The following is an 18,454-nucleotide window of genomic DNA, read 5'->3' on the forward strand; positions in this document are numbered from 1 at the left end:
GGGGGGTCTTGGAGCCTGCTGGCTCTGCTTGTTTCAAAGGGCACGGAGCAAAACAAAGACACGCAGAGTTGGAGCCTTTCAAGTGAAAAGGAAACTGTCCTGCTCTTCAAACAAAATTGGACTTTCTTCATCCCTTGTCGAGCACTGTTAATCTCTCTTGGAACCAGCAGTTCTATTCTGCTGAAGAATTTCCCAAAGACGCAGGGATCAAAGCAGTGCCAGGCTCAGTTCCCAAAGAAATGCTCTGTGTGGTGCTCAGGGCACCAGGTGTCTTTCAGGACAGTAACACGGCAGGTGAGAGGATCTGTTTGGATCAGTGGCTTCCTTTTACTCCCTGAAATACTCTGCTGACTGCTGGATGATGAGGACTTGGGGAAGAACCCAGCGTGCTGCTGCTCTGGTCCTGTGCGGGGCTGCATTGTCGATGCAAACCCATTCCTGGACCTCAGGTCTTGGCCCTGACGCTTGTCACTGCTCTCAAGGTGGCATCCAGGGGATCCCCCGTGAGGTTCCCCACCGCTGAGCAGAGCCAGGGCCCTGGGCAGCGAGCTGTGTCCCGCTCAGAGGGTCGAGGTGCTGGTGCCTGAGCAGGAGGCCTCTCTGCTACCTCAAACCCACTCTCTGCAACCTGCAGACTCCCCTGACTCCATCTCACTTGTTGCTCCTCCATCGCCTCACCTGGTTTCTTAAACCTGGCTGCAGGGAAGCCCTCGGGTTGGCCGTGTGAGCTCTTGGTGTAGTGCTGGCTTCTGGGGATAGAGGAGGGAGGAGGAAAGTGGGAGGGGAAAGGGAGAGAGGTACAGGCAGCCAAAGAAAGCTGGGATCTGCTGGGGAAGGAGGGTAGGTCTGCTCCTGGACTTGGTCCCCTCACTCCTCACGTCTTCGAGGGACTGGGAGCTGTCTTCTGGTGTCTGCAGGAGGGCAGAGGGTGGAAAATCAGCCACCCCCTGGTCCGACGAGGCTCCTTGCCGCAGGGGTTGAGACGGGACCTACGTTAAGCTCTAAACAGAGATGCAAATCCTGGCCCTGGCGCCTGCAGCCGCCGCGTGACGAGACGAAGAGGCCCCTCTTCCGCTCACACCAGCGTCGAGTCCTTGCCCGAGGCTCCAGGTTTGCGCGCCAGCACGTTCCTCATCTCGCGGGTGACGCCGTTCCAGGGCTTGCCCTGTGCCTGCAGCAGGGCCGACTCTGCCGACAGCGTCCTGTGCGTGCGGGGCAGGTTGTAGCTCTCCTGCTCGGAGCGAGCCCCGGGGCTGCCCGACGAGGTGAGGTTGCTGCTGGCCGGGGATCCCAGCTGGGGTTTGCGCTCCAGGAAAGGGGGGAAGGAAAACTCTCGGTGGATTTCGGGCCGGGGCGCGGCCACGTTCTTGTTGTTGAGGTCGCCGGCGGGGGCTTCGCTGTGCTGGGCAGAGTCGTTCTCGTACAGGGTGTGAGAGACCTCGGGGCGGCTGTGGTGGGAGAGCTGGGAAGCGCGCACCAGGGCGTGCGTCACCGTGACCAGCAGGACGATGATGCCGGAGGAGAGGATGCAGGCGCTGGCAATACCGGCCTCGAGTTCGAACAGCAGCAGCATGTAGATGGCAAGAGCTGGAAGGGAGAGTGCAGCAGACCGTAACGAACCGTGAGGACTCAAGGGAAGCAGCTGACCTGTAAAAGTTCGGGCCAGAAGCGCCCCGTGAGGGCTGGTCACTGAGAACAGAGAGATCGCACTACGGGAATGAGCTGGCCGTGCCATTTGCAAAGCAAACCCGATGCTGGAATGGAAACTCGGCAGCTCACGAGCACTCAGCGACCAGCACTGAAGGCACGGGCTGGGCTGAAGCTGCACGAGCCCTGCTGGGTCAGTTTTCCCCCCCCCGCTGGGCTGTGCTGGTGGGAAATGAGCACTTGCCTGTTAGGTAGACCGAGACCCCACAGCAGAACAAGCCGATGGCGGCGTGGCGAACTGTCCGGCTGTCCAGAAGGAACCAGTCTGCCCTGCAAAACAGGTGAGAAAAACGCCTTGCTGGTCTCAGCGCAGGAAAAGCGCCGATGCTGCGGCCCCTGCTGAGAAACTGAAACGCTGGTTTTGCATAGAGAAAAGGTTCAGGGGCAGGTCATGAGCCCAAGGAGCTCTGCGGAATTGGGGTTTCCCCCAGGCCGCTGGGCTGTGTTGTTCCCACTCTGGAACAGAAGATCTTGAGATGAGTTGAATTTTCAAACTTTCCCCGTCTGGTTCTAGCTGTGCTTCAGAAACCAGGTGGGGCAGGGAGAAGAGAGAGATGCGAATGGCTCGGGGCTTTTTGCAGGTGATTTGTCCTTGTCCAGCAAACCCTGAAGAGCAAGCAGGGAACAAAAGTGAGGCAGCAAGCCCGTTTCCCCCGGAAAGAAAGAGAGAAAAGCAAAGTGCCGGCGCATTGAATTAAGCAAGGCCAAGGTTTTCTCTTCAACCTTGGGATTGGATTTCTTTGCTCAGCTCAGATTGCAAGCCTTTTGTCCGGAGGGGGCTCGGTATTTGAATTGTGCCGAAAACACATGAAAAGACCAGCTCCTTTCCAGCAGGGCCTTTGTTCCGCTTGCAGCACCGACCCCTGCGCCCGCTGCGCTGCGGACGAGGCCGCGCGCTCTCCGTGGGCACGGCCTCGGGGCCAGCCCCAGCCCACCACCAGCTCATCCTGCTGCTTGAGCATCCCTGGAGCCAGATCGCCGTGCCAAACCTCGCTCCTCTCTCTCTGGGCCCTGGAGAGCACTGCTGGAAGTCGCCAGAGGGCTCTTCTGCCAGCGGGCAGGACGAAGGCACGGCGTAGCATGGCTGTGGCGCAGGCTGGGGGTGATGCAGGTGCTCAGACACACAACTGCTTCAAGAGATGTGGCAGGACCATGCTGCAGGAAAGCCACGAAGAGCCCCCCGAACCATCCGGCCGTGCTGGTGGGTGCACAGGGCACTGCTGCTCCTGCCGACGCCTCCAAAACTCCCAGGAGCTGGTCAAAAAACCCCCCTGGCATGGAAGCACCGGCTCAGCGGGCAGCAGCACGACGGTCCTGGCAGGCCCAGCCCTCGTGATGCTCCTCCGCCGCCCCGTGGGACGAACGAAGTAGCCAAGGGACGCCGTGCCCTGTCCCCATCTCCCCCCAGAGTGTCCCAACCCCGTCCCCTCCTCCCGGCCTTGCTGCCCCCGTTGAGCGTTGCCCGTCGCAGCCAGGAGCCGTTAATAGAGCCTGGACCTGCTCCTCGCTGCCCGGCGGGGAAGAGCAGCCGCTTTGTTTTATTAATTACCTGAGTCGGGGCCGGGGGGGGGGGATTAGCGGGGAGGAGAAGGACTTTGTTTGGAGCTGGCTCGGAGCATTGAGCGCGGCGCTGAGAAGCGGAGCGGTAATTCAGTGTGACAGCCCCAACGTGGGAAAGGTCCCTGGGACGTGAGCGGGTCCCCTAATGAAACCGGCGGCCGGAGGGGCCGGGGCAGCTCGGCCACGAGGGGACGGCACCAAACGGCGTCCGGCATCGTGGGGGAGAGGGGCTGCGCCCCACCACTGCCTCCTGCCCCAGGCTGTGGGCGCAGCTTGCAAACAACCACCCCCACGTCCCAGGAACTGTCCCTTTTTTTTTCGAACATGACTGTAAGCCTCAGCTCGCAGCTGGGGAAACTGAGGCACGGCCAGCCCAAGCGATCTGCTCGATGCCAGGCAGGAGGGTGCGGATCCAAGGCTCCTGCCCTGCCCTTTGCAAGCTCCAGCCTGCCCGAGCCTCTCGTGGCCGGCAGCGGAGCCAAAAGCAGCCTCTTACTTTGCGGGGAGGAGAGCACGGAAGCATCATTTAAAGCCAAATTGTCCGGGAACAGCTCTCCTGCTCAGGCAGACCCACCAGCAGGGTGCACGGCTGTGCGTGAGGGTTGCTCTGACCTGAAGCCCTTGGCCAAGCCGCTGCCCCCTGAAGTACGGGCTGTGCCGCGGCCGGCACGCTCCCTCCCCGTGCTGTGAGCTGGCATTTGGCTGCCTGATTAGTGCCTGTCCTGCCTCGCGCTCAGGGCTCCCAGAGAACGGCACCGCTTCAACAACGAGCATTTCCCAGCCCAAATCCATACAGAACCTCGGACAAATTCACGGCCTGTGGGGAGTTTTCTGCTTTAAGTTTTCCAGCAGGAGCTGAGCTCCCACAGAAAGTGAGGTTTCCTCCAGGAGCTCTGTTTTGCAGAAATATTTTGCTCCCCTTCGCTAATGAGCACACGTCAGCGTCGCTTGCAAGGCGCCGAGCGGAGACGTTGCTCACTTGCTGGGGCCGTCGTGCGCGGCGTTAGGCATTACAAGTTGTGTCTGGTCAGGGACAGAGCTGTTGAGCCTTTTTCCGTTCCTCTAGCTGAGTTTTGACTTGCCCAAGCCAGAGCAGTCCCAAAACGATCCCGCGGGGACCATCGCACGAGGGACCCCCCGCGCACAGACCAGTTTCCACCCAGGCGCATTTAACTGCCATCATTTGCGAGCTGCTTTTTGCTCTGCACCCAGAGCAGAGCTGGTGCCGGGCACTGGGGTGGGGGGGCACCACCAAAACCCAGCTGGTGCCCGAGGAAGGAGAGGAATTGCTTTGCAGAGAGTTTTGCAAGTGTAAACCTGCTGGTAACAATTAAGTTAACGCGTGTCTTGTGGTTAATGAACCTGGGCCTACGGTCGTTTGGGTGCTGTGCAGCCGTGCCAGCAGTGCCCCAAAGAGCCTGGCTCTGCCCCTGCACAGGCACAAATTTTGGGTGGCCGCTGGGCACCCCCCGCACTCCCCCAAGCGCAGGCCCCAGCACCAGGGCCGGGCTCGCACCGGGAAGGTACCGGGGAAGTTAAATCGGGTGCCTCGGTGCAGCCGGGTGGACGGGCGGCTGCAAACTCTCCCCTTGGCAATAGCACAGTCGCTCAGCTCAGCTCCACGCTGAATTCGAGGGCCGTATTTCCACCCCCCGGCCTTATCGGCCCGAGACAACCCCACTTCCCAAGCTGGCACATCATCGATGGAAGAACTTTGTGATACTGAAGCGCTCAGCTCGTGCCAGCAGCGCCGTCCGCTCCCCAAAGCCACCGTGGTCAAAGTCCCCAGAGCCCCCCCCAGCCACTGCCCACCCCCCAGGGACATTCAATAACGGGGGGGCCAAGACCCCTCCAAGCCTCCCCAGCATCCCCAGGACTCCAGAGCACGCGGGTGCCCCCAAATCCCCCCAACCCCCAAATCCCCGGTGCCCGTCCCCAATCCCCGGTGCCCCCCACCCCCCACCCCGTCCCCAAATCCCGGTGCCCCCCCCGCTCTCACCGGTCGGGCCCGGGCTGCCCCCGGCACAGCTCGGTGCTGAAGTAGCCGTGGAGGAGGCAGAGCAGGAGGCAGCTCACGTTGAGCACCAGGCAGAGCGCGGCCAGCACGGCCGAGACCGGCAGCAGCGCGGCGGCCGCCGGCTCCGGCAGCGCCCCTCGACCGGGACCGGGACCGGGACCGGGACCCGGCCGCCCCGCCGGCAGCTGGAAGATGAGGCTGGAGGCCAGCAGGGCCATGGCAGCGGACAGGGTGCCGAAGAGCAGGAGCACCGTCAGGGCCCGCTGCGGGTAGGAGGAGGGCATGGTGGCACCGGGAACCGGGGCGCACCGGGAACCGGAGGGCACCGGGATGGCAGAGCCGCTCCGTGCCGGGGGAGCTGCGTGCACCCCCGGTATTCCCGCAGCCCCACCGGCACCGAGCCCCGGGACCGAGCTGCGGCCCCGCCGGGCGTGCGCCTCCCTCCGTGCGCCGCTGCTCGGCCGGGGCGGGCCGGGGCGGGCCGGTCCTGCCCCCCGGGCCGGCCCCTCGCCAAGGGGGGTGCACAGCCGGGCCGCCCCCCACCGGCCGGGACCCCCGGCTCCGCCCGCATCCACCTCCGGGGCCGGTGGGGGCTTGGAGGGGGCAGGAAAAGGGAGGGGGCTCCGGGGACGGATGGGCAGGAGGGTGCTGGGGGGGACCCCACCATCACCCCTCTGCTCCCCCCCCGCAGCCCCCTCGCTTCTCCCATTTCCCACGCCCCTGGGAAAATCCTGCTGGGGGAAGGGGGTGCTGCCAGGGCCTGATCCTGCCCCCCCGGGAGGCGCGTTGTTCCTCCACCTGCAGCGCAGGCCTCCTCGCCAGGTTGGGGGGGTGGGGGGGGCACCCCAGATACATTCCTGCGAGGCTGAGAAAGGGCCGGCGAAGCGCTGCCCTGCCGTCAGCACAAGTTTCCCGTGCCTTATAAATATCCTGGGAAGCAGAAGCACATCGTCCCCTGGGAGCGGCTGGGAATTGCCCTCTGCTGTGCTCTCCCTCGGGGGGCTCGTGCTGAGCGCCCCCCGCAGCCCCATTCTGCCTTCTCCCTGCCAGGAAGGTTACCCGTTATTCTGGGAAAATTCACTCTGCGTGTCCCCTGTTATCCTGGGAAGATGCCGTGCCTCGGGAGCAGTGGGGAAACTGAGGCAGGGCTTCCCCACTCAAGCCCTCAGCCCTCAAAGCACCAATTTCCCGCACGTACGGGACAAGGGGGACATCGGGGTCGCGCCTTTCCGTGCACGTCCCAGGCTCCCTGCCAGGGCCAGGCGGATGGGGACGGGGACTGGGTATGACAGGGGCTCCTCCGGCCTGGTGGCAGCGGGGGCCCGGCTGTGGGATCTGGGCAGGCGACCTTTCCGTCAGGGCTGCGCGTCTCGCGTGGGTGGTTCCCGCTGGCACCCTCTGCTCCGGCCAGAGCCGCACGGGACACGGGGCTATTTTGGACGCTGGTGTTGTTGGCCTTGGCAGGCAGCACGGCTTTGGCTCCCTGCTCATTTCCAGCCCCGCTTGCATTTTTGGCTGTGCAGGATGTTGGTCCCCAGCCCCGTGTCGCTGGCGCTTGGCCCAGGGTCCCCAAACCAGCGCCCGGTGCTGGTGTCTCCGTCCCCTCGCCGTGGCCGGGAGAGCGATGGGGCTCAGCCGCACCCCATGGGCTGCTCGATTTGGGGTTCAGCCTGGGGCACCCAGCGGCAGCTCGGGCTCCCCAAAACCCCAGGACTTTGGGGCAGGAAGGGCCTCAAGAGGGAGCTCAAAGCTTTCGAACCTCCAGCCCGGAGCTTGCAGGGAGCAGCCAGGCAGAGCCTGGGCACCCCCTGACCTGGGGGGCTCCGGGCAGCCCCGCACCCAAAAAGGGGGGTTGGCTGCTCAGGATGGAAGCACTCTGGGCCAAGCCGAACCCCAGGGGACCCCAAAACAAGGGCAAGGTCTGGGGAGATCCCATGGTCTGGGTGGACAAGAGGCCATCCTGTGTGTCCCCAAACCCCCCCGGGCAGGAGGGGACACCTGGACATGTTGCAGGCAGAATGCTGCTCTGCCGATTCCCTTGTAATTCTGCGCTCCCTCCCTCCTCCTCTTCAGGATCAATTAAGATTACGAGCAGGGCTAATTAACAGTCTGCTAATTGCACTCTGAAGCCCTCTATAAATCATGAGCTTTAAAAGCAGCTCTGAGCAAGATGTCATGTCCTTTCTGCCTGCGCGAGCCGCGCAGGAACCCTGATCCAGCCAGCAGCCCCCCGTCTCCCCAGCCCCTCTGCCCAGGGACCGGGACCGGACCCCTCGTGTGGCTGGGGTGGAAGGATGTGTGCCCCCCCCCAGCCCCGGGGCTGGCCTGGGAGCTGATTTCCAGCGAGCCCTTGTAAACCCCTTCCCACCGCTGCCCTGGTAGCACCGCTCACGCGGCGAGAGCTGGGGAGTTGCATCAGTTCCCCCTCGCCGCTGTAAACACGGCGCTCCCCGTGGGACGAGCAGCTCCCGGGCAGCCCTTGGCGTCCCCACCCCGGTGGCAGGCGGTGACCTCTCCGGAGCTGATCTGGGGGCCTGGACGCGGAGCCAGAGTCCATCGGTGTCCCCCCAAGCCCAGATTGGCCACGGGTTTGTCACCACGCGGCGGAGCAGCAGCTCGCTTCGCTCTGCAGAGTGCACGCCGGGTCGCTCTGCGCCGGTTTCGAGCTGCAGGATCCACCAACACGTGCGTCCTCCTCGCCCTGCTTGAGGCGGCCCGGCGCGCAGCGGGTTTCTGCCGCGTGCCCCTGCTGGGGACGGTGCCAGGAAATCACAGCTGGCTTGTCCCAGGTGCCACCGGGCCCTGCCCCTGCCTGACACGCGGGATTTGCAGCTCGCCTTGCAGGCGCTGGCTTGCTTTTTGTTTTTTTTTTTTCAAAGCAGGTCCCCGGCAGCTTGTGGGGTGCGTGTTGAGGTTTCGCTCAGCGTCCCCGGCACTTCCTCGCAGCCTCCCTCGTGTTATGTCACTGCGGTTCACCGGCCCCCGCTTTGGTTTCCAGGACCACTCGCTGCAGGGTGGGGATGGCCGAGCTGAGCAAATGCAGCGGCGGCCACGGCTGGCGCCTGTCCCGGCCGGTGTCTGTCTGTCCCGGCCGGTGTCTGTCCCAAACGGTGTCTGTCCCTGCTGGTGTCTGTCCCGCTGGTGTCTGTCCCGCCTGTCCATGGGGCCGGGGACAAGCCCCTCGCAGGGCAAAACATTTCATTTATAAACATAAAAGATAAAAAAGAGAGGGAGTGCATTAACTGTTTCGTTTCTGAGCAGGTGAGGTTTTTTTCACCGTGGTTTTGCTGAGCCCCCTCTGACCCTGGGGAACGGGGTTCGGGCACCCCCAGCCCCACAACGGATGGACGTGCGGGGAGCTGACGATGCCGGGGGGTCCTGGGGATCTGGTGTGGGTCAAACCCAGAGCCTGGCCCTAAACCCATCCCCAGGAAGCCTCTGCTCAGCCCAAACCCATACCCCTGCAGCGAGGGCACTGCCACCCCCTTAATCTCGTGCCAGCCCCAAATCCCCACCAGCCCCACATCCACCTCCATAAGACCCCCCCCCAAATCTCACCCCAGCCCCAACCCCCCCCAGCCCCACATCCTCCCCCATAACACCCCCCAAATCTCCCCCCAGCCCCAAAGCCCCACACCCCCCCCCCAACACCCCCTTTATGCCGCCCCCCCCCCCCGGGACCCCAAACCCGCCCCGTGCCTGCCCGCAGCCCCCCCAAACCCCAACCCTTAGCGCGCGTCCCGCCCCTTTTCCCTTCGGGGCGGGGTTATGCAAATCACCGCACCGTATCCTCCAATGGGAAGGGAGCCCGGCTGCTCTATGCAAATTTCCGAACGGAGGGGGGCGGGGTTATGCAAATGAACCGGCGCGGCTGGGGCAGGCGGCGGGCAGCGCGCGGCTCCCGGGACTCGCACCGGCACCGGACCGGCACCGGCACCGGCACCGGACGGCGGCGGCGGGGCCGCACCGGGGCCGGGCCGGCTCCGTTGCAGCGCCGGGCCCCCGCGGCCGTGCCGGTGGGGACTTACCGAGGAGAAGCAGCCGGTGGCCAGGTGCGTGGCCCGGGCGGGGAGGGGGGGTCCCGTGCGTACCGGGACGCGGAGAGCCCCCGACCCCCGGTGGGGAAGCCGGTACCGGGCGGCACCGGGGCAGAGGGCACCAAGGGGTGCCGGGCTGGGGGTGGGGGGGGGGTGGGGGGGTGCCAGCCGTGTGCCCCCAGCCCCGTGCCCGTTCCCCAGCCCCGGGCGGCGGCGGCCCCGCAGCGGCCGCCCCGTCGGGACGCACGGGCCGGGGGAGCGGGGCCGGCTCCGGCTGGCCGGGGGGTGCCGGTGCGGCCGGGCCGGCGCCCTGCGGGCTGCCCTGGGCACGGCGGAGCCCTGGCCCCCGCCCCGCCGTCTAGGGATGGAGCGCTATAAAAAGCCTGCGGTTTGCGCTGCGCTCGGGGCGGTTATTTTTACTCGTGTCTGCGCAGAGAGGAACGCCTGGGTTTAACCCAAAAGTGCAGGCTGGAGGGCAGCCGCCCTGCCCCGGCGCTGCCATCCGCACAAACCTCGCCGCCAGCACCCTTCTGCCGGGCCTTGGGTGGTGGGAGCGAGCCCGCTGTGCGGAGGGGAAACTGAGGCACGGCACGGCCGGGCTGCCTGCTCGGTGCGGGCACAGCACCGGGACACCCCGGCCCCGCCGCAGGACCAGGGCCCGATCTCCCCGTAGCCTTGCTGGGATGTTGCACGGCTCTGGCAGGATTGTAGCTCGGTTTCCTCGCTGTTCCCGAGCAGGGATGCCACCCGTGCATGGCTCTTCCTTGCCAGCGCGTGGCATTTCCAGCGTGTCCCAGAGCACGTGAGCCTCGCTCCATCGCACGTCCCCGTGGGGCAAGCGAGGTGGATCCTCTGCCGGGTCCTCCTGCCCGCTGCAGCGGACTGCCAGCAAGTCCCCGTCCCCGGGGCTTTACTCTTTTAATGAGAGAAAGTTTCCCAGAGCTGCTGGCTGTGGAGATGGGGTTTCGCGGGTAATGAATTAACTCGGCAGCTGGCAGGTGAGCCGGAGGGCAGGGACCTGCCTCGATCGGAAGGTGCTCCGGGGAAGGCGATGGGCTGCGTCCCCTCGGCCCATGCACATCCCTTGGGACACTGGGTACCGGTCCTGTTGGGAAGGGAGCCAGATCCCGTCCCTTTGCCATGTTCCCAGCTGCCAGCTGGACAAGCCACACAGGTCGAGGGGAGGCCTTTGCAGCTCAGGGTGTGGGATTTGGGGCACAGACGCAGGCCCTAGGCTTGATTTAGGACTTCAAATCCTCCTGCTTGCCTCCAAGTCTTGGGCACTGACGGTACCTTGGTGCCAAGCGCAGCAGTGTGCACGAAAAACAGGTTGAGAAAACTTTGCACAGGGCAAAGGAGAGGGATTCCTGCTTACACCCAGTGGGACGTATCCCTGCAGCGGCAGGGCTGGAGAGTCAGACATGCTGAACCACAACGGGGGTCATTTAAATCCAGAAGCAAGGGGAGGATCAGTCTATCTGAGACCCTTGGATTTCCCTCCTCTTTGGAGCAGGACTGCCAGGAGCAAACCAGGTTTGTAAGCCACGCAGCCCTAAGGCCCATGGGGCTGGGCTCAGGCGAGCTGTCGGCACCTTGTGGCTGCCCCAGCGAACCCTCCAACAGCAAACGAGTATCATTTCCCGTATTAATGCCCAGCTGCAGCGAGGGGCAGCCCAGCCCTGCAGGAACAGCATTTCTACCCGGGGCTGCTGCCGGCAGCATTGCCAATGCCGAGCCAAAAATGTGGCCCAGGCCCCAGCGAGGGTTGGTGTGTCCGTCTGTCTTTCCAAGGAAAAGAACCGCCTCATTTTTCGGGGCCATCGCAATCCTTCCTCCTTCCACACAGTCATTTTGGAACCGAAAAGCCTCCGCCCATCGCTGCGCTTCACCCAAGGGGCCGGCCGCTGGCGGGACTTTCGCTCTGTGTCACCCCCAGCGGGGCCAGAGCCAGCGCGGGGCTGGGGCTGGACGGTGCCCAGGTCCCCCCAGGTCCAGCCCCATCCCGGGTTTGGCTCGGAGGGATGCAGGGCGATGCCATTGATCAAGCCCCGTGCTGCAGAAGCGGGCAGAAAGATGAATTTTAATTGTCCCCGGGGATTTTGCATGGTGCTTGGGGTGGTGCTTGGTGTGTCTGTGTTTCGGGGCTCAGTTGACTGCGTGTGTATGAGATGGAGAGGAAGGTGTTCAGTGCCAGCAACCACCCTGTCCCCAGCTCCCTGATGGCCCCAGGGGGTCCCCAAGCCCCCCGTCCCCCTGGGTTCTCCTTTCCCCTGCTTCCCAGCAGGCTCCTCCTGCTTCCCCGCTCCCACCCCGCACCACTGGCCCGCTCTGGTTTATACTGGTTGGTTGTTTAAACAACCCATAAAAAGCAGAAGGGCCTGTCGCCCCCCTGCAGAAACGCTGCTAAACTTTGACTTTTCCTTGCGCCAGCCTTGGGATGCACCACAAGGCCCCAACGCCGCCGGTCCCCAGGGACCAGGGTCACATCCCCAGGGACCAGGGTCACATCCCCAGTGCCAGGGTCACATCCCCAGCATGGAGCAGGGAAGCTCCAGCCGGCGATGGATGCAGCAGCGGTGGTCCCTGCGCCGTGCATCTGGCTGTGACCGGGGGTCTGCACAGCCCTGCTTCGAGCCCGCTGCCCTCCCGGCCCCTGCGAGGCAGCGCCTGGCCTGGCCCCCCTGGGATTTTGTGGCTCACGTCTTATCCCAGTGAAGGATGCGATGGAAACTCTCTAGCCCACTTTAATCACTGTTTTCCTCCATCAAAACGCCGTTCAGAAGCCACCAAATGCAGGCAGCGGGTATTTGCTGGCTGCTTTCCTCCCCCTTTTCTACCTGCAGAGCCCCCAGCTCTGCGTTTCCGGATTTGCAAAGAAATCCCCATTATTTGGTGAAAATGACCTCGTTTTCCCAGTTTCTACATTGATGCCTCAGTGTCCCATTGGAGAGGGAGAGGGGGAGGTGGGATGATGAAGCACCGGGGAGCTCAGAGAGGTCCTGGCAAGAGGTGTCCGCTCCTTGCCCCTTCCTTGCCTGTTCCTTGTGCCTGGCACTTTGAGGCTCTGGACCCAGGGGTCAAGGCCACGTCCCCGCGGGTCGGCAGTGACCGTCCCTTCCCTGTCCCTTCTCCCATCACGTCCTGGCTCCGGGCACAGGACGTGGCGGCGCAGCTGCCCACCCCTAATAACTGCCCCGTCGGCTGTCCCCAGGCTGAATTTGGGGTGAACTTTCTGCATTTAGCATTTCTGGGGGCACTCAGAGATCGAGAAAAAATGCAAAAGCCCCGCACGCAGCCCGGCACAATGCACCTGCTGCCCCGTACCGTGCCCGGTGCCGAACCGCACCGGTCCTCGCAGCGGCACAGCCGAGCCCCGCGGCTGCCCTGGGGCTCTGCTGCAGCTCGTGGAAAAACACGCTGCTCCCAGGGGGCCGATCCGGCTCAGCGCGCTAATTAGGAGAGCGGATAGGAAGTTTACACACTCCGCCGTGATGCAAATGACCCCTAAAGATGCACAGGAGCCGGGGAGTTAATTATAACCCTGGCTGCAGCCGGAGGGCTGGGGCGACACCTCGCTGCGCTTCCCCGGCTGGCCGAGGGACGGATCCTGGCGAGGGGACAGCTCGCAGGAGCTGGGTGGACGCGAGCCGGGTGCGTGCGAGGGAGCAGAGAGCCGGGGCTAAAGATACGCAGGCGTGGGAGGGAGCGGGGGCCGGCGGGACGCCAGGCAGCGCGGGGAGCTTCTGGCCGGTGCAAAGCATCTCCTCTCCTCAACCGTAGGTGGGGCAAGGCGAGCGGGCTCTCCTCCTGGCCTGGTGTGGGAGAGAAGCTGTCGAAGCTGGGTTGGAGGGCTGCAGAGCTCCGCTTGCATCGGCGTGGGGGTTTGCTGGGACCCCCAGAGCCCCGTGCGAGCTCAGGGAGCTCCTTTCCTGGGTCCCCCTTGCGGCCTCCAGGTCCGAGGTCTGAGGCTGTGGGCCTGTTACGGGTGCTGGGTGCTGCTCCTGTGGCACCGGGGCGCTCCCCTGGTGCTGTCCCCAGACACGGGGACAAGGCTGGAGGGATGGAGGTGGCACCGTGCCACTCGGTGCCATCCCCTCGTGCCCGTCACGGCGGAGCTGCGATAATCACCCGCAGCCCTAATGCCGCTTATCGCCTTATCGCCTGGGCGCAGCAATTAAAACCCGGACCGAGAGTCCTCCCCCCCCCAACCCTTCCCAGCCCTTAATACCTGCCGGGGGGGCACGGGGGAGCCGAGGCACCGGTGCCGTGCCGCACTGCGGTGTCCGAGCCCCAGCACGCTTGGGGCAGCCCCTTTGGAGGCGTAAAACCAAAATGCCATCACCACCAGTCACGAGAGCATCCCTCCCCGGTGCCCGGCGGTGCTGGGGCTGCGCGGGTCCCCCCGGGTCCCTCGTGGCCGCGGTGGCCGCGTGGCCGGGGCGATGCCCCAGGAGGACCCAACGGGGCCGAGCGCTGCCTGCCGTAATAATGAGCTGCTCGGGGAGGTGGCTGATGAAACCGCCCCGCGTGTTGCACGAGGCCTCGCTGCGCCCTCAGCCCCGGTGCAGGGGACCGGGGAGGGGGGGAACCGGGGGGGGGCCGCACGCGAGTCCGGCCCCAGCACGACCCCGTTTCCCCCGCCGCAGCCCATCCCGACGGCGCTGTGGCTGCCGCTTCCTTCTCGCCTCTCGCGCCTCGCCTCCCCCCCACTGCCTGCTATTTTGGGATGGGGCCTCCGCAACATTGTCCTGGGGGTGCCGGTGCCCCCCCCCATGCGCTCTGCAGCATCAGCGTGAGGGTGCTGGGGGGGGGGATCCCAAAGTGCCCTGCTTGGGTGCACGGGGGGATGTGGCAGTCCCAGGGGCACTGCAGCATGGGTTGGGGGGGACACGGAGAGGTTGGGGCCAGGCGCATCCTTGCAGGATCAGTCCCAGTGGTGTTGGGACCCCCTCACCCTGAGCTTCCCACCTGTGAGCACAGATGGAAAAAGGGGTGCTGGAGCAGGGTTTTGGGGTGCCGCAGCACCTGAGGGGTGGCGGTGCTGGCCCAGGGGGTCCTCGCCAGCATTTTGTGGCCCCGCTGCAGACGGGCTTTGCCTCCCCAGCACCTCCGAGCGCGTACAGCACGGCCTCTCCTCCGCGCTGAGGTTTGTGAGCCTTTAAAAAGAAACCCTCGGGGCGCAGCTGTGCTGTGCTCACAGGGGCGCGGGGGGCTCGGGGCCGAGCTTGGGGCCGTGCAGCGTCTTCTGGCCAAAAAGGGTCAAAGCAGGCTGCGAGCACAGCCCCCAGGGGAGCAGCTCGTGTTTCCGCACCTGCACCTTCGACGGAAGATCATGGGGTTGGGGTGGGCAGGTGAGAGCTGAGCCCCCCCCACACACACACAAATGCACCTGGGGATGCCTTGTGCCATGCAGCAGGTGTCCGCACCAGGAGGGCAGGATTGGTCCCGGCCGCTCACAGGCTTTGGGAAAACCTCCGCGTTTTCACCAGGGAACTGGTGGCTGCTTTTCCCGGCAGGGCCGTTCCCCGCGGGGCTGGGGTGGTCTCGTCACCCCCAGTACCTTCGCGCCGTGCGTGGGCCCGGGGACACAAGGGTGGCAGCGGGGCCGTGGGAACGGCAGCACAATTTCCTTCCATAAATTAAAATTAGTTTTGATCAGCTAAATATAGCAGCTGAGCAAGATGGTAAATGGCAACGTGCTTGAGAGAAGGAAGCGGGACGGGCTGGGGCACTGGGGGAGTGAAGGGCTGGCGGTTCCCCAACCTGCACCGGGGCTGATCCCTGCCACGGGGGCTCGAGGGGCTCGCTCGGGGATGCCCGGGGACATTCGGGGAGCATCGGCCCCCGGAGAGCTGCAGCAGTGTCCCAGCCTCACCGGCTTCCCAGGCCAGCTTTTGCCCTGTGGCCATGTCTTGGGGTCAGCGGGGACTGAGCTGGCCCAGGGCTGCACCCAATTTGGGGCGGATGCGAGGGTCCCGCTGGGAGCACGCTGATGCCAGCCATGGCTCTGTACCAGATTTCCATGGCACCAAGCCCCCCCCCAGCATCATCCCAGAGGGATTTTGGGGTGTCCAATGTGGGGGAACAACAAGAGTGACACTCCTGTGACACCCCCTGCAGTGGTAACGGGGCGTCGCAGGGGCCGATGCCCGGTGCCGGGCTGCAGCCGGGGCTGGCACCTTGCAGCGGGGCTGGGATCCGGGGTCCCTTGGCCCCTCGCTCTTCCCATCACCGCCTCACGTGGCACCAGGAGGTGGGTGGTTTCGCTTTGCTGTCTCCTCGTACAGCCACTTCCTGACCTGCGAACGGCTGAGGTCAAATTTAGTCTGTTCGCATTCAAAAAAAAAAAACACACACACACACACACAAAACATTGAACCTAAAAACAGCCCCTTTGTCTTACCGAGGACCCTCCCCGCGGCCAGCCCAGCCTCCTTTGTAACCCCCCTCCCCATCAGCCCCATCCGCTGGTAAAAACCCCCGGCGCGAGGGCGAGCGCGGGGCAGCGTCGGCGCAGCTTTGGGATGCCAAGGCTGAGCCCACGCTCCCGGCAAGGGACCTGGGATCCGGCACCGGCGCTCTGCAGCCAGCGCACGCAGGTGCCGGGGGGGGCTGCCGGGGGGCTGCCGGGGGGCAGGGGTGTCGGAGATAGGGCCGTGGGGCCAGCTGAGCAGAGCAAAGGGGAATTTTCCCGCCCGCCCCAGAAGAATTTCGCATTTTTTTGGTATTTTGGGGGGTTTGACGCTCTTTGCGGAAAAGCTGGGAAATGCCGCCGGGACCAAAACTTCCTCTGAAAAGTTATTTTTTTTCAGCAAAGCTTATTTTGGTTGGCGGAGGGGTGAGGAGGCAACCGGTAGGTGCTCACGGGGTTTCTCTCTCTCTTCCAGTCTCCCTCCGAGTCTAGGAGTCAAAAATGGGCCGGAAAAAAATACAGATCAGCCGAATACTGGACCAGCGGAACCGGCAGGTAGGAGGAGAGGGGACCAGAAGGGACAAGGAGCCGCGAGGCTGGGGAGGGACGAAGGGAGGAGAAGCCGCTCGGCCCCCGGGGGTGTCGGAGCCTCCAAAGCCTGGAGATTTTGGGTGCTGGGGGGGGAAAGGAGAGGGCGGCGGGGCCGCGGCGGTGGCCCTGGGGCAGCGCCGTGTCCCCTTCCCCACAGGTGACCTTCACCAAGCGTAAATTCGGGCTGATGAAGAAGGCGTACGAGCTGAGCGTGCTGTGCGACTGCGAGATCGCCCTCATCATCTTCAACAGCACCAACCGCCTCTTCCAGTACGCCAGCACCGACATGGACAAGGTGCTGCTCAAGTACACGGAGTACAGCGAGCCCCACGAGAGCCGCACCAACTCCGACATCCTCGAGGTAGCGCCGGGGGGCGGCGGGGGGGGGGGCGGGGGTCAGGCAGGGCAGGGGACCCCGCTCACCGCCCCGCTCCCCGCAGACGCTGAAGCGCAAGGGGCTGGGGCTGGACAGCCACGAGCTGGAGCTGGACGAGGGGCTGGACGCCGGCGAGAAGATGCGGAAGCTGAACGAGGGCATGGACCTGACGGTGGCACGGCCCCGCTTTTACGTGAGTCGCTTCCACACCACGACACTGGGGGACAGGAGCCATGTCCCCAGCCCCAGCCCTGACCCCAATCCTCTGTTTCACCCCGCAGAGCCCGGTGCCGCTGCCCGAGGCATCCTACGGCAGCTCCCCACCAGCCGGCGGTGATGGAGCCCTGAGCAGCACCAGCAGCTCCCCGCAGAGCCAGGGCCGCCCGCCCGCCTTCAAACCATCAGCACCGAAGCTCTCGGGGCGCTCTCCAGGACCGATGCCCCCAGGTAGGCTCAGATGTTACCCGGCTGCAGGTGGGTGGCTTCGCAGCAGGGACGAGGTCCCCCCGACGGACACCTCGCTGGCCCCGTAGGGATTTTCCAGGCCGGACGCCGCATGCAAAGCTCCTCTCGCAGCATCTCCCGGGGATTTACCAGGAGTGGGGCAGGGGCGGGCGCGTGGGCAGGTAGCGCCCGCCGCAGCTGCGGAAACGCCACCGGCTTCTGGCCTCCCTCCAGCTGCTTCCTGCGCGCTGCTGAGTCACGGCCGCCGCGCACCCAGGTGGCCCCGGGCACCCTGCACCCATGCCTCGCGCTCCCTCCTGTGCGGCAGAGCTGGAGCTGGCTGCGAGGGGCTCTCCCCGCCCGGCGGGGCTGGCACGGGTTTGGGTGCTGCTGGGTGCCCCCCGAGCTTCCGCCACCCTGGGGCCGGGCAGCAAAAAAGGGGCTGGAGAAAATGGTGCTGAGGCTTGACCAGTGGAAACCCCCTCCCGGGCGGGTAGGAGGTGGCACGGGGGTGGCCGGGCCATGGGTGGCTTTGCCACAACCGGGATGGGCTGAGCCACCGCGGCTCGGCGCTGCTCCCGGTGCAGGATGTGGGCACGCGGCGTGCCCACCTTGGACGGCCACGACCTGGCCGGGGAGGTGGCGGTGCCACAGGATGTCCCCCCGCTGCTCCGCGGGGAGCTGAGCCGCGAGGGCTGCCCGCAGCGGGGTCCGGACGGGGAGCTTTGCACCCTGCTGGCTCCCGGGGCCAGATCCGGCCGTCGCCTTCGTTTCCGCTCGCAGCGCGCGGCCGTGGCCGCAGCGGGCCGGGGGTGGCCGCCGCAGCCCAGGTGCGCCCAGGGCCGCGCGCAGGATGTGGCTTTGCAGGAGCGCGGCACCGTGCACGCACGCACGGGCACCCACCGGGGACGAGGGCACCGGGGCCACCGGCTGCAGCCCCGGGGACCCCTGAGGATGGGAGCCCGATGGTTCCACATCCTTCGGTGCCACCCACGCATCCTCCTGTCCCTCTGTCCGTGCAGGTATCGGCTATCCCCTCTTCCCCCCCGGCGGCCTGAACCGAGCCCTGGCCACCAAGACGCCGCCGCCGCTGTACCTGGGAGCCGACGGCCGGCGCGGCGAAGCCCACGGCAGCCTGGCCAGTGGCAGGAGCGGCAGCAGCGCGGCGGTGAGTGACACCAAGGGACTCTGCGGCACCCAGGGACAGTGCTGCTGGGGGGGGGGAGCCCAGCCCCGATATATCCCCATAGATTCAAGACCCCAAATGTGCTGCCCCCAGCTTCTGGGTCTCCAGGGTGCTCCTGATGGCT

The 18,454-nt window shown here is 65.3% G+C and overlaps 2 protein-coding genes across 4 annotated transcripts in view; one reads left to right on the forward strand and one right to left on the reverse strand.

Moving 5' to 3' along the window:
- Positions 1-113: 113 nt before the first annotated feature.
- On the reverse strand, positions 114-8,169 carry TMEM221 (transmembrane protein 221). Of its 2 annotated transcripts, none has more exons than XM_080565624.1 (3): positions 5,267-8,169; positions 1,892-1,977; positions 114-1,587 (listed from the first exon to the last, which is right to left on the reverse strand). In XM_080565624.1, exons 1-3 carry the CDS (start codon positions 6,313-6,315, stop codon positions 1,076-1,078), a joined length of 1,647 nt encoding a protein of 548 aa, XP_080421750.1. In that variant the 5' UTR covers positions 6,316-8,169; the 3' UTR covers positions 114-1,075. The 2 variants fall into 2 exon arrangements, with proteins under 2 accessions (XP_080421750.1, XP_080421749.1); XM_080565623.1 differs by having other exon boundaries at positions 114-1,647.
- Positions 8,170-9,147: 978 nt separating this feature from the next.
- Positions 9,148-18,454, forward strand: part of MEF2B (myocyte enhancer factor 2B) — a 47,819-nt gene continuing 38,512 nt past the window's right edge. The window contains exons 1-6 of one of the 2 annotated variants that reach the window (XM_080565968.1): positions 9,148-9,336; positions 16,209-16,288; positions 16,482-16,685; positions 16,765-16,893; positions 16,982-17,147; positions 18,167-18,312. In XM_080565968.1, the coding sequence (XP_080422094.1) occupies positions 16,235-16,288; positions 16,482-16,685; positions 16,765-16,893; positions 16,982-17,147; positions 18,167-18,312 (699 nt within the window). In that variant the 5' untranslated portion in view covers positions 9,148-9,336; positions 16,209-16,234. Of the gene's footprint in view, positions 9,337-9,637; positions 15,921-16,208; positions 16,289-16,481; positions 16,686-16,764; positions 16,894-16,981; positions 17,148-18,166; positions 18,313-18,454 lie in introns of those variants that run through there. The other variant, XM_080565969.1, reaches the window with a different exon arrangement.

Source organism: Anser brachyrhynchus (genome assembly GCF_964034855.1).
Source record: "Anser brachyrhynchus genome assembly, chromosome: 23".
Lineage (NCBI taxonomy): Eukaryota > Metazoa > Chordata > Aves > Anseriformes > Anatidae > Anser > Anser brachyrhynchus.